Raw genomic sequence first — 12,784 nt, forward strand, 5'->3', positions numbered from 1 at the left:
CCCATTCTTTTTGCTGCCTCTTTCCCTGCGTTTGGTTCCCTAGTCTTGATCTTCCAGGCTTCTGGGATGAAGTACCTTAAAGGCCTGTAGAAGCAGTGGGAGATAAGCCAGGACCAACTGGCTTGTCAGCTGTCTGTGAAGTACCAGCAAGCATGCCCCCACCATCGGTCCTTGGAGCACAGTCTGGGCACCGCAGCAAGACGGGGAACAGAAAGGGCCTGTTGCATTTAGGGAGAAGGAGCTGTTTTTCAGCAGCAGGAGCATATGTTGCCTGTGCGAGTTTGCTGTTGGCTGGAAGACCTTCACCTAGTTCTAACTGACTCTGGTCAGACTGAATCTGACTCTTATTATTCATCTGGAGTTATCTTAGGTGTAGAACTAGTGCATACCTAGTGGGAGAAGAAAAACATGGCGCATTTACGCTAGTGAGACGTGACTGCTTTATAGTGATGCTAGTAATCAGACCTGCTTCCCAAAGGGGCTGACAGGCAGTCACTGAGCAGTGTTGGAGAAATAGTTCCCCCTAAATTATGAGCCAGAATTATTCCACCATTTTTTGGGATGTGATCTCTCTCGCTGGTCGACGTGGGACAGAAACAGAGGGAAAACGAGATATCATTTAACTACTTAAAACAGCCTGTTTAGTGATGCTGAGAGAACATGAAAAGTGTATTAGAGTAGCCTGCTTTGTATCCTGGGAATATGCAAGCTTTTGCAGTCACTTCTGCAGGGATACATTTGCTGAAGAGGCTATTCAGTAACTAATGCTCTTACCCTCCCTTTGCTGCTGCCTTCCTTCTACAGGGATTGACCACAGCCCACGAACAGTTCAAAGCCACTTTGCCAGATGCCGACAAGGAGCGACAGGCCATCCTGGGAATCCACAATGAAGTCTCAAAGATTGTCCAGACATACCATGTCAACATGGCAGGAACGAATCCTTACACTACAATCACCCCACACGAGATCAATGGCAAATGGGAACATGTGAGTTCTTTCCAACCTTGCAAGTTCGTGTGGGGGGAATGCCGCTGCTCAGTTACTGGGACCCCAGGAAGTGGATTGTTTACTCTTCAGTTAGTTACCCTCTCATGCTTACTGCTGAGCTTTTTTTTTTTTTGTCATTTGTTTTCGGCTCAATTGCCATGTGCTTGGAAAGTGGAAGAGATCTTTCATATAAATGCCTAAGGGGTGTCAGATCCCTTTTACTTGCTATTTTTATAATGAAAGGTGCTAAATTAAAAGCTTTGAGGTTTTCAGTCCTCAGTTGACCTGACAAGCAAGTAAGTATGGCATATGAGTCAGTATCCTTTTTCAACATTCAGCCCTTCAGATGTTTTATCTCTGCAGCCAAGTAGCCTTCCCTTGCTGTACTCCTAAAAGAGCAGCTACTCTCCATACCAGCTGTCCTAATGGTTCTTACTACCAAACAAGATCACCAAAGTGAGATCTGAACAGGATCCTGCAATTCAGTTAACATGAGCCACCGAAAACCCAAGTATTGAATGGAAGCTGCTTCTGGTCTTCCATGGCCTGAGATGAGTTTGTAGCGTGCATCCTACAACAGATAGGATTCACATTCCATGAGCCTTCCCACCATGTCCTAAACTGTATGACTGCTTGTTTTCAGTGCAAACACCCACTCCTCCCTTCCTTGCGGCAATTTCTACATTTACTATACACGTGCCTTTGTATGTATAAACTGCACACTTTGTTACTCTTTGCTGTTACTCTTTGCTGTAGGTGCGGCAACTGGTTCCCAGAAGGGATCAAGCCCTGATGGAAGAACATGCTCGCCAGCAGCAAAATGAACGACTTCGTAAACAGTTTGGTGCACAGGCCAATGTCATTGGACCCTGGATCCAGACCAAGATGGAGGTAGTGCTTTGCTCATTTTGAAGATATTCTTATCCTTGGTCTTTCTTGACTATTGTCACGGTCATTCTTCCTTCAGGTTACAGCAAGAGAACCTTTTATAGAAAATATGGAGAATCCCAAGGTTGATATCAGTTACTGAAGTGCTTGTACTTTTCTTCCCCTAACTCTTTAGAACAGAAATAAAAAACATGACTTAAAATGGGGAACAACTGATATTTTAATAGAGTTGTGTTTATATGCAGCAAGTTAAAAACCCTAGATCAGAGGCATATTTTGTGTAACTGCTTTCACAGCAATGGTCTTGATACACATGACAAAATAAATACAATTAGCATATTAAATGTCAGCAGAGGAGACATTTTTAAGGGAGATCTTCTCTCTTTAGGTAAGATTTGAGTTAAAGTAATTGGAGTTGATGAAATGGAAAAATATGAAGCTATTACTGATGGCAGGAGCTGTAAAGAAGAGAGCAATTACCAAAATATGTCTGTATGAAGGGACTAAGTGGCAGACAGTACATCAGAAAAAGATCTGGCTTGGCACATTACTAGCTTATGGACTGCAGTTTCCTTTTCTTTTGTATCCTTGTATTAGACACATCTCATGTGACTCACCTCACTTGGAAAATGTTCAGGGCTCTGCTAAAATTTTTGCTGACACTGTCTCGGCTCATTTAAAGTAACTGCTCCATGAGATATTTTTTTTGAATCATCATCCTGTGTGAGCGTGAATTAGCTGCAATAAATGTCAAGCATGTTGAGGCTTGTCCTTCCAATGGGGTCTAACTCCTTTGGCTTTGCTAATGCAGGAGATTGGCCGCATTTCAATAGAGATGCATGGGACCCTGGAGGACCAGCTCAACCACTTGCGGCAGTATGAGAAGAGCATTGTGAATTACAAACCAAAGATTGACCAGTTGGAAGGAGACCACCAACAGATCCAGGAAGCACTTATCTTTGACAACAAGCACACCAACTACACCATGGAGGTAAATGTTTTGGCAGCAGATCAGACAGCCTCATCTGCTGTGGCCAGTTAGCATCAGCCATATCTAGCTCTGGCAACATCTTGTGGTTCTTGGGAAAATGGAGAGCTTGACAATGTGGCCAAGCATGCAACAACATGTCGCTGAATTTCTTTTTTGCCTTGCTGTACTTCATGCCAACCCATTCCAATGTACTTCCAAATACAGACAACAGAAATAACCTGAATGAGATCAACAGTATTGCTTGAAAAATTGGCTGATCTCTTTTCTCCTGCCACCTGATTGTGGCGGCCTGTTAGCTGGGATTAGAAAGACCAGGGGAGTACTGGTGATTTTGAGCTGCCACAGCCTGTCAGAAGAAAAAAGTCCAACAAAAGCTTTTCAAAATCGGAGTCTGGCTTTCTGTTGACAACGTGAGGTATCTTGGAAGCAATCTGAGTTCAACATGAGTCCAGCAGAACACAGACGGGCTTTGAAACTTGTCTTTTGGTTTCTGGCCAGCTCTCCATTAAGCAACAGCAGAGGCAGTGGAGCACCAGTGTCTTCCAAGGACTGTGGTTTATTTATTTTCTTGGTAAAGAGAGTTTTCTGCCCAACTAAGTCCTAGAAGCACTGGGTTTGATTCTCATTTGTGTTAAAGGCCCCCAGTATGTTGCTCTGACAAGGCAAAGGAACTTTGCAATAGGACCAAGACTTTCTTAAGATCAGGAATTGGCCTCTTCAATATTTTTTTCAGTCAAAATTCAGATTTTAAACATCTGTTAGCTCACACTGCAGATGAGAAGGAAGCTTTTCTGAGCAAATGGACTTCCCCTGCCTTGGCCACCAGGATCATTTATTTGCAACAAGTAGCACATTCTATCCACTGGCCTCAGAGGCAGAAGAGCTACTTTTTAATTTAAAAATTGTCCTGTCCTCTTTCTCCAGCATATCCGAGTGGGCTGGGAGCAGTTACTAACAACAATTGCTAGAACTATCAACGAAGTGGAAAACCAGATTCTGACCCGTGATGCCAAAGGAATCAGCCAGGAACAGATGAACGAGTTCCGGGCTTCTTTCAACCATTTCGACAGGGTAAGTCAGTGCTGACTGAAGCTTGGTAAGCTACAAGCTTTCATGTAGATTGCGCAGTGCAATAAAAAACAAACAGTCACTGTGATAAAACTAGATCAACAGAAGATGTTTCATTCTTAGAAACGCCACTCCTCTGGAGCAGTCATTCCTGTGAAGACTACTAAGTGATCATTAGGCTGGGAGGAGAAGTATATCTTCACAGGCAACTGCTAAGTTTCCTGATAAAGCTAAAGTATGGAAAAGTTTGAAGGCTTATTTAGGAAATTAGACTTTTACCCCATCTTCTCCAGAGAGCAGATTATTATCTTGATTTATAGAATTCTTTGGAGCAGCTGTCCTCCACTCTGACATACCATCACATAAACCTGTATTGAAGAAACCAGTATTGCTCTTGTATGGAGCAAACAGGAGGATCTATACACACCATGGCATTGCATGACGTAGATAAACTCTGATGTAAAGCCTGCCTTGCCTTACTGTGGAAATACATGCCAAGGCCCTAACGGGTGCAATAAGAAAGGAATTCCTTAAAGGAAATTCTCCTCCCCTCAATTTGCCAGCCTGTCTGCAGCTCTTCCTTCTACAACCCGAATCACAAAGGTGTCATGCAGGGAAGCAGAGACAGCAGCCCAAGCCTGAAACCGGCTCCATTATCAACCCTTTCAATGTTGTCTGGAAATCCATGAGCAGCCTGCAGAGATACTAAGTCAGTGATGCAAATATAGGTTGCTCTCCACCACTTGCTGCACCAGCCAGGCTGCTTGAAAGGTCTCCAGAGAACAGGGCTGCAGCCTGCCCTCAGATATTGGCAACACTTTCAGATTGCTGAACACTGGCTATTTCAGCCCTTCTCTAGCTGCCTAAGAAAAACAAAAACCATGGCTTCTTGTCTTAGCAGAGGGACCCATAAAGCCCTGTAGATTTTATGTTTTGACCTTCATATCATTTGCCCCCTCCTCCACAACAGTCTGAATGATAATGCAGAGAGCACGTGGGTTTCCGATCTTCAACTGTGTATTTGATTTATGAAGGCTTGCCGCTGACTTTAAAAGCTGATTTTTTGAGGAAAGTCGCTTGGAATTGGCCCCACCATCCTGTCTGTAGCTTCCTTGATCTGGCCAGAGATGGTGGCAGCAGGCAGGGGCTCGTCAGCGCTTGGGGGCTGTCCTGAGCTAAAATTCTGCAGGGGGGGTGGGGATTCTCATTTCCTGCAGTAGCTTGTGTCTAGTTTGATGGGTACATGCAAACACTGGAGGAGCGAGGAATGAGCAAATGGAAGAGCAGCTGCCAAGCCGTGTTGTGCTTTGCTGTACAGCAGTGCTGTTCGCAGAGCTGAGCACTTGAAATAGCTTTGCCAGTCAAAGCTCTACCTCATGTGCAGGTCTCATAAATACAGCCATAACACTGCTCCCTTGAGCTTCAGCTGTTTTTCCTTGTCTGTTCCTGGGATGCCCTGACAGCTAAGCTTCTTTGGGTGTGTTGCCAAACATACCTGCCCTCACCTACTCCTTTAGTGGGACTTTTGACTAGAAGATTAAGGCAATGCTTCCCACTGCCTCTGCCTGCTTACCTGCACTCCGGGTTACTAGTGAAACACAGGGCTTCTGACACTATGGATAACAATCAGTGATGCAAGTAATTCACTTGGGAGATTGAGATCTTGAGGCTTCTGAGCATCAACTGTTTTTGTCATTCAAATGCTCTCAAGATGTGACGAGCTCTCTGAGAAGGAACTGTTCCAAGAGCATTTTTAGCACATCCTGAAATGTCATTGTGATATCTAATGTTGTGCACTTTTTATTTTTCTTCCCTGTCTTTCTATCTGCATGTCATTCTTCCTCTCCCTCTCTCCTCACCCACTGCATGGTGCACCTGTTTGTTGTCCTTCCACCTCCCTTGGATCTCCTCTGTGTCTCTCTTCCTTCTGCCCCACACCATCACCCCACTGGCACTGCATGTCCTGCTGCCTGGCACACTGCATAACCAGGACCACTCCGGCACACTTGGCCCTGAGGAATTCAAAGCCTGTCTCATCAGCTTGGGTTACGATATTGGAAACGATGCACAGGTACTGAATGCTAGTGGTGAACACAGACAGATGTTAAACTGTGAAAAAATAACAGTTTTTTCCCTTGTTTTCTTGTTTGTCTTAATCCATCTGTCATTGCTGTTCTTGTGTTTGACTATATATACATCACTTTTCTATACTACTTCCTCTCTAAATGTACTTTGGTATCTATTCCTTCTTAACTCCCTAATTGTTTGTCTTGGGAGAATTCCTTTTATGTCTTCAAACTATTCCATTTACTTCTGTGTCACTTAACACTCCTTTTCTTGTCTATCCCTCAATCTGTCTTGCTTGGTATCTGCATTCCTTTTTTTCATCATCAATATATTCCTTGTGTGTAAACTATTCCATGTCCAAAACCACCTTTGCTTCTTTATGGTTTCACAAACTACCTTTCCTCTGTTGTTTTTCGTTGTCCTGTAAATCCTTCCTTCCATCTCCTCCCCCCTGAAACTCATTCTTTGTAATGTCTCCTGTGGGTTCATTTCTCCCTGGACTGGTCTCCCTTGTTCTCTCTTGGCTTTTTCCGTCTTTGCATCATTCGCTGTAGAAGAAGACTGGTATGATGGATTGTGAAGATTTCCGAGCCTGCCTTATCTCCATGGGTTACAATATGGTAATGTAGAGCCCTCTGTCACTCCTGTTCAAAGTGATTCTTGTAGGAACCTTCAAAAATAAAGGGAGAATGTGTAGTGAATCAAGGTAAATACAGCCTTTTTTTCCAGAATTATCAGCAATGGATGTTAAGTCTAGTATTACTTGTACATGTAAAATTCTTGTCTCGCAGCAGTAGCTGAAGGTAGAAAAATGGAAATCATTGTCTAATTCCTGTGTATTTCAAATAAGAATTATATTTATCAAACTGTGTAGCTACAAGTGGAAGAAACAATAAACTTCCTCGTTTCGGTACCTGCACTCTGCACAGCACACACAACCTCCCCAGCCCTAAATATCAGTTGAATTCATCTGGAAGTATACACAACCTGATTTCTGAATACACTCAAACGCTGCTGCTCTCATTCCTACCATTTATTTGACTTCTCTCTTCCTGTACATGTAAGTAAGTTCAAGTTCCAGTCATCCTCCCCATACCTTTTCCCCCACCAGAGTACCTGCATATTCAGAACAGTAACATGTGGCACCTTGAGAGGCACGATAACTAATAGGAAGAGCTTCACCGAAGACTGATGCTCATCCAAGGGCAGGAGAAGAGCGTAGTGCAAATATATTCAGCTGTACTCTCAGTATCTTTGCTCCTGATGTCAGGCAAAGCAGTGTTTATTCATCTTACTCATCAGCCCAGTATAAATACAGACTCTTTAGTGTAGTGTGCCAAGCCGCAGTAACATTTGATTAGATACCTTAATTACTCTTGAAGGTACTGTTCTAGATGTGTTAGAAGAGCCTGTTCCCAGGAGAAGACTAAGCTTTGCTCTCCCATCCTCCTTGCCTGGGGAGGAAGGAGTCCCAGAGATGAGAATAGATGATCTTCTGTTTATATGCAAAAAAAAATGCAGAAAACTACACTACAAGGTTTTGGCTTCTGTAGCAAACTTCTCTGTAGGATCTTCCCTGTAAAGGCTACTTCCCTGGGCCACTCCAGATGTGCAAGTCCTTCTTTCCAAAGCCTGTCTAGTTGAGATGAACCAGATCCTATTAAAGACCCCAGAGACGTTTCTTCTGGTGGTTTCTGTTCTGGCAGCTGAAGAGAACTGTAAAAGTTCTCTTTTAGTAAATGAAAGTAAAAGGATTTGAGGAATGGAGATCTTCAAATATTGCTAGAGACATCTAGCACGGCATGCATTACAGAGAAATTTGCGTCTTCCCCTAAAGTCTGTGTGATATTGTTCCCTGATAGGAGCATTGTCCTAGAGCTAGATGGAGCTGGATGTTATCCTCGGGCACAGCTGAGAATATTTTATTCCAAAGGACAAATGAGTGGGAAGCATTTGTACACAACAGCAAGCTAAAAAAGAATATCCTGATAAAAAAAACAGAGGTGGTTTCTATTTGGCTTTGTTTTTCTAGCTGTGAGATGTGCTGCTGAACAGTTTCTCCCCACTTTCATAGTACTGCTGCCCAAATGTCCAGGCTTACATGACTCTCTTGTTCTCCAGGGAGAGGCAGAGTTTGCCCGCATCATGAGCATCGTTGACCCTAACCGTTTGGGTGTAGTGACATTCCAGGCCTTCATCGACTTCATGTCCCGGGAAACAGCAGATACGGATACTGCTGACCAGGTTATGGCTTCCTTCAAGATCCTGGCTGGAGATAAGGTCAGGCTCCACATCTTCCTTTCCTGCATCTGCATTGCTCCTGCTTTCCTTTTTCTCTCTTTTCTCTGAGAGAAAGTGTCGAGGGAAGCACTCTGTAGCGTGGAGGGTATTTTCACAGGAACATTGTGCAGTGCTGGAGGAGTGCAAGGCTAAAGTGTGGGTTAATGAGCAGCCTGCCAAGGCACTTGAAAGTCCTGTTCAGCTGTCAGTCAGAACTTTGCTGCCCACTCTTGCTTTAAAAATTTAATTAAGAGCTTGGTTGCAATTTGTTATTTCAGCAGCATTGTTATAAAATTCAGCAGATGGTTCTTGATTAGTTTTGAAAAACTATTAATTACTGATAGCTGTAAACTTTTGATGACCTTTCTCAGAATACATGTGTCACTAGCAGTTTTTATACAATCAATAGTAGATTTTCATTGAGGATATGCTGTATCTGCAAGAGGAGCATCTTTTAATCATAGAAATTGGTCAAAAGTAGGAAAACTCACAGGATGATACTAAAAGTATTAATTTTCTATATTTGCATCATCAGTGGAACCAGCTGATTAAGAAATTGTGTAATCTTATTTTTCTTATATAAGAATCCCCACTAATCTTTTATGTAATTGAAGAAATAATATGTACATGTAATATTAATATATCTATGTATTTGCTAATGATTTTATTCATCTCACTTGAATTGTGGGATACCATTTCTCAGATTGTAATGAGTTACCCTTAAATCCAGTACTGGTTTCCATGTTTCACTAGTAAACTTTTCATAATCTGTAATATAGAAACCCATGATACCTGTCCTTTAGACATCTACCTGACTGAAGCCAGTCCTATTGTCTTTCAAGGCCTGAAAATTCCACATTATTCAGATAAGCTAATCACTGAATAAACAGGTACTTTTGGATACAGTATTACTTATTAACTCGTTTACTCTGTACAGTATTTTAAATATACTTGTCAGTGTTTAATATGCTCTAGTGACTATGACATGAATCAGACAGTATTTCATTATGAAGAAAAATACCTCTTTATTCACTGCAATCATTAAACTGAAAGGCAGAAGGAAAAAAAAAAGAATAAAAAGTCACAGGAGAGAGAGAGATGGTGTGAAACTTGAACCATTGTTCAGACAGACTGCAAATGCCTGTGAGTCACTTAGCTAAAGACAACATACTGGTTAGCAAACAGGCAGCTACTGTTACCTACTGCATGGAGGGAAGCCAAGCTACCTCAGCTCGGTGAGTCTCCAGAAGCCAAATTTACATAAGAAGTTTTGCTTGCTTATTAAAAATGTCTGCTGTGAAAGGCAAGGATTGTTGGGGGAACTGTGGAAGCAATACAGAGTGTTTGCTTGTCTGCTGCCTGCATTGGTGCCACCAGCCAGAGCCAGTGGGGATGGCTCCTTTCCTTGCTCTGAAGAGAGGGAACAGCAACTCCCAAGCAGCACAAGCAGCTGTTACCTCCTGCCAGTGAAGGGACAGGATCGAAATGAAATTTCCGCTTCCTCGCATTTGCTTTCAGCAGGACCTCCACTGTCAACGGGAAGGCACAGTCTTACACTAACAATGTACCTTACTTACCTCCAGGTCTTTTCTTTAGGTGTGCCAGCATCTCTCCTGCAAAAACAATCTTTCTCTCTGTTGTAAAAACCATTTTCTTGTCCAAACGGTATGGAGTGACTGCATTTCCTCTCAAGGTGTATGCGCAGAGAGCTCCCTGTGTGGATGTACAGTACTAGTCTAGTTGTTGGGGTCCTGTCCCTGACTGTTGTCTGCTGCCCTGGGGGGACAGGAGGTGGTTGTCCCTCTGACAAAGGTCAGTTTTCTGAAAGTAACGATCGCCTTATCGTTTGTCCTCATTGCAGAACTACATCACTGTGGATGAATTACGGCGGGAACTGCCTCCTGATCAGGCTGAATATTGCATTGCTAGAATGGCACCCTACAACGGCCGTGATGCTGTACCCGGTGCCCTGGACTACATGTCCTTCTCCACGGCACTCTACGGCGAAAGTGACCTTTAACTTTTTTCTGTCCCACCACACGCTCCCTCCCCTCTCCCCCGTCCGACACGCCCTTCTTTCTCTTTGCAAAGCAGCCTCTGCTCCGCTCTTTTTTGTGTTTCCCTGTTTTGCTTCAGATAACAGATCACATTTTTAAGTGGGGGGGAGGACATTGACATGGCACCACCTACCTTGCCCTTGAAATGACAGTTTACAAAATTATTTTGTGCAAAAAAGTTAAGTTTTAAAAAGAACAGACATATTTTATTATAGAAAAAGGTATTTTTCTCCACCAGATTGAAACTTAAAAAGAAAATGTTAAAATATTGCACCAAATATTTTTTGTTGTGACATAGAAAGTCGAGCACAATGTTACATTCCATCCTTTCCAAAAAGAACCAAACAACAACAAAACGCCACTTGTTCTGTTAACTTTTACATTTGCGTATGTCTCTTTTATCACGTTTATCTTGGGAGGGGGGAAGGCACACAAGTGCATGTGTTTGCTGGTTCACTCATTTCATGAAAATATTTTATGATAAACTTTTGAAATTGCTGTGTTTTCTAGGGAAAAAATAATGTACACAGCTCATGTTTTCATATTTAATTAAAAAATACAATATGCCTCCTATGTTTATCAGTGCACAACTTTTTTTGTTGCTGAGAGTTGTCTGGTTTCAGAACATGAAGCTTGAGAGTTGATAACTTTGATATTGCTTGTCACAAACCATATTAAAAATTTCTTGTGATAACAAATCTAGACTTTATTCATTTGTATAGTAAAATTGTTTAATCCTATTTAGTTGAAACCACAAACAGGACAAAGAGAATCCAAAATTGATGATTTTAAATTGAAATTACAATACTTTAAAGGTAAACTTCCTTTCCCCCTTAACCTTTTCATTCTTGTTGAATGATGTTGGAATTTTCACAGCTTTCTTACTACTTTAAATTAATGTCTAATATAATTTTTAACCATCCCTGCTACACCCACATGTCTAGGAACAGTATTCTTGTTATTCCTTAAAAACCAGCACAGAATTAGTTACTAGACCTGTGCAAACAAACCACCACCATATCTTGAACCATCTATGAAAAATTCCTCCACTGCTCCATGCTCAGCATTGAGTATCTCACTGCTCTTGATGTCACATCTTCTGACATTATAAATTCTTCCGGAGCCCTCAAGATCATCTGCGTATTGGACATTCGAAAGAAACCAACCTTCAGAACAACTCCTTTGGGACCTTTAATAAGTCATAAAGTATACACACACACGGATGTGCCTGAAAATCAGCGAAGGGAAGCAGCTGATCCCTTCCCAGCCACCTCATATTACAGGTGCATTTCCTGCCCTTCAACAACTTTTTTAGGAAACATGGAGTTAGGAGCAAAAAACTGCATGACTGCTTTATGACATGTTTCAAGTGAGTGGTTTTTAGATATAACCACATCCTGCTGTCTCTGGTCCCGAAGGCAGGTTTTATTTTGAAGTAACAACTGCCAGAGCAGAGAATTCAGGCACAGATTCACAAGGAGCTCCTGCAGCTCTGAGTAGCATTGCCCACTGTTCTCCAGGGCAGAGCTAAGTCCTGAGGAAGGCATTGTACATGCTGGATTGGGGTTCAGCACAGCTTTCTGGTTTATTCCTGACCTTGAGTAGGACACAATAAAAATCACAGCAGCATGTGATGTAGTATCCCAACCTGACAGTATCTGCATACTGTATTTGGGAGAGGGGATGCTAATGTCTGCTCCACACTTCTTACAGGAGACACCAAGATCTGCATTCTCCTGTAGGCTGGATAACATGTTCGCAGAGGGCAGGCAAGTGAGCACCGTTTAGCTTCATACATAGACAAGGCCAGACTGTACTCGCCATAGTTTGTCTTCAGAGGTTGAAGCGGGGACAGTTCACGTAACTTACCTATAATTGCATTGTTAATGAGTGCTGGAGTTGAGCTGAAGCTGAGTTTCCTGTGTTGTAACCCATGATACTGAGAAGCCTGGAGGGGTTGATATGAATTGTCAATAATGTAGGACTTGCAGCCGCATCAGTATTTAATCCACTTGCAGGCCCCTCTATAGGCCCATTTTCAGCTACTCACTACTATGTTGCTCCAAGTGGGACTGTCCTCTTCAGAGATATGGAGTGCTGATTCCATTGCCATGTTTTAATGTACATAACAGGTTATCTGTTTGAAAACTAAAACAGCAGAGAGGATGACTACAGGCATGAGCAGTTAATCTATATTGAAGTTTGCCTCAGAGTACCCATTGCCCTTGCTTTGATAACCCTCTTTCCTCTCCCACAGTAGCTGCCCTGTCCTTGGTTTGCTGCACCTGGAAAAGGAGATTTGCACTGTCAAAAAAATTGAGGTTCTCTGTGGGTTGTACCTACTCCCAGAAGATGTAATGATACACTTATGCATGCTTTTTTTTTTTTTTTTTAATTTAAACAGTCATACCGGGGGGGGGGGGGAATATCCCTTGGGGTATTGAAT

At 42.5% G+C, this 12,784-nt stretch overlaps 1 protein-coding gene across 6 annotated transcripts in view; it reads left to right on the plus strand.

Moving 5' to 3' along the window:
* ACTN1 (actinin alpha 1) overlaps window positions 1-11,036 on the plus strand; it is a 93,140-nt gene extending 82,104 nt beyond the window's left edge. For 3 of the 6 annotated variants that reach the window (XM_050898383.1, XM_050898385.1, XM_050898382.1), the window contains exons 15-21: window positions 805-987; window positions 1,744-1,878; window positions 2,687-2,866; window positions 3,791-3,937; window positions 6,556-6,621; window positions 8,123-8,281; window positions 10,143-11,036. In XM_050898383.1, the coding sequence (XP_050754340.1) occupies window positions 805-987; window positions 1,744-1,878; window positions 2,687-2,866; window positions 3,791-3,937; window positions 6,556-6,621; window positions 8,123-8,281; window positions 10,143-10,301 (1,029 nt within the window). In that variant the 3' untranslated portion in view covers window positions 10,302-11,036. Of the gene's footprint in view, window positions 1-804; window positions 988-1,743; window positions 1,879-2,686; window positions 2,867-3,790; window positions 3,938-5,924; window positions 6,006-6,555; window positions 6,622-8,122; window positions 8,282-10,142 lie in introns of all 6 variants that reach the window. The other 3 variants (XM_050898381.1, XM_050898384.1, XM_050898379.1) reach the window with 2 other exon arrangements.
* Window positions 11,037-12,784: the final 1,748 nt, after the last annotated feature.

The sequence above is a fragment of the Gymnogyps californianus genome, chromosome 5 (genome assembly GCF_018139145.2).
Source record: "Gymnogyps californianus isolate 813 chromosome 5, ASM1813914v2, whole genome shotgun sequence".
In the NCBI taxonomy this organism is placed as follows: domain Eukaryota; kingdom Metazoa; phylum Chordata; class Aves; order Accipitriformes; family Cathartidae; genus Gymnogyps; species Gymnogyps californianus.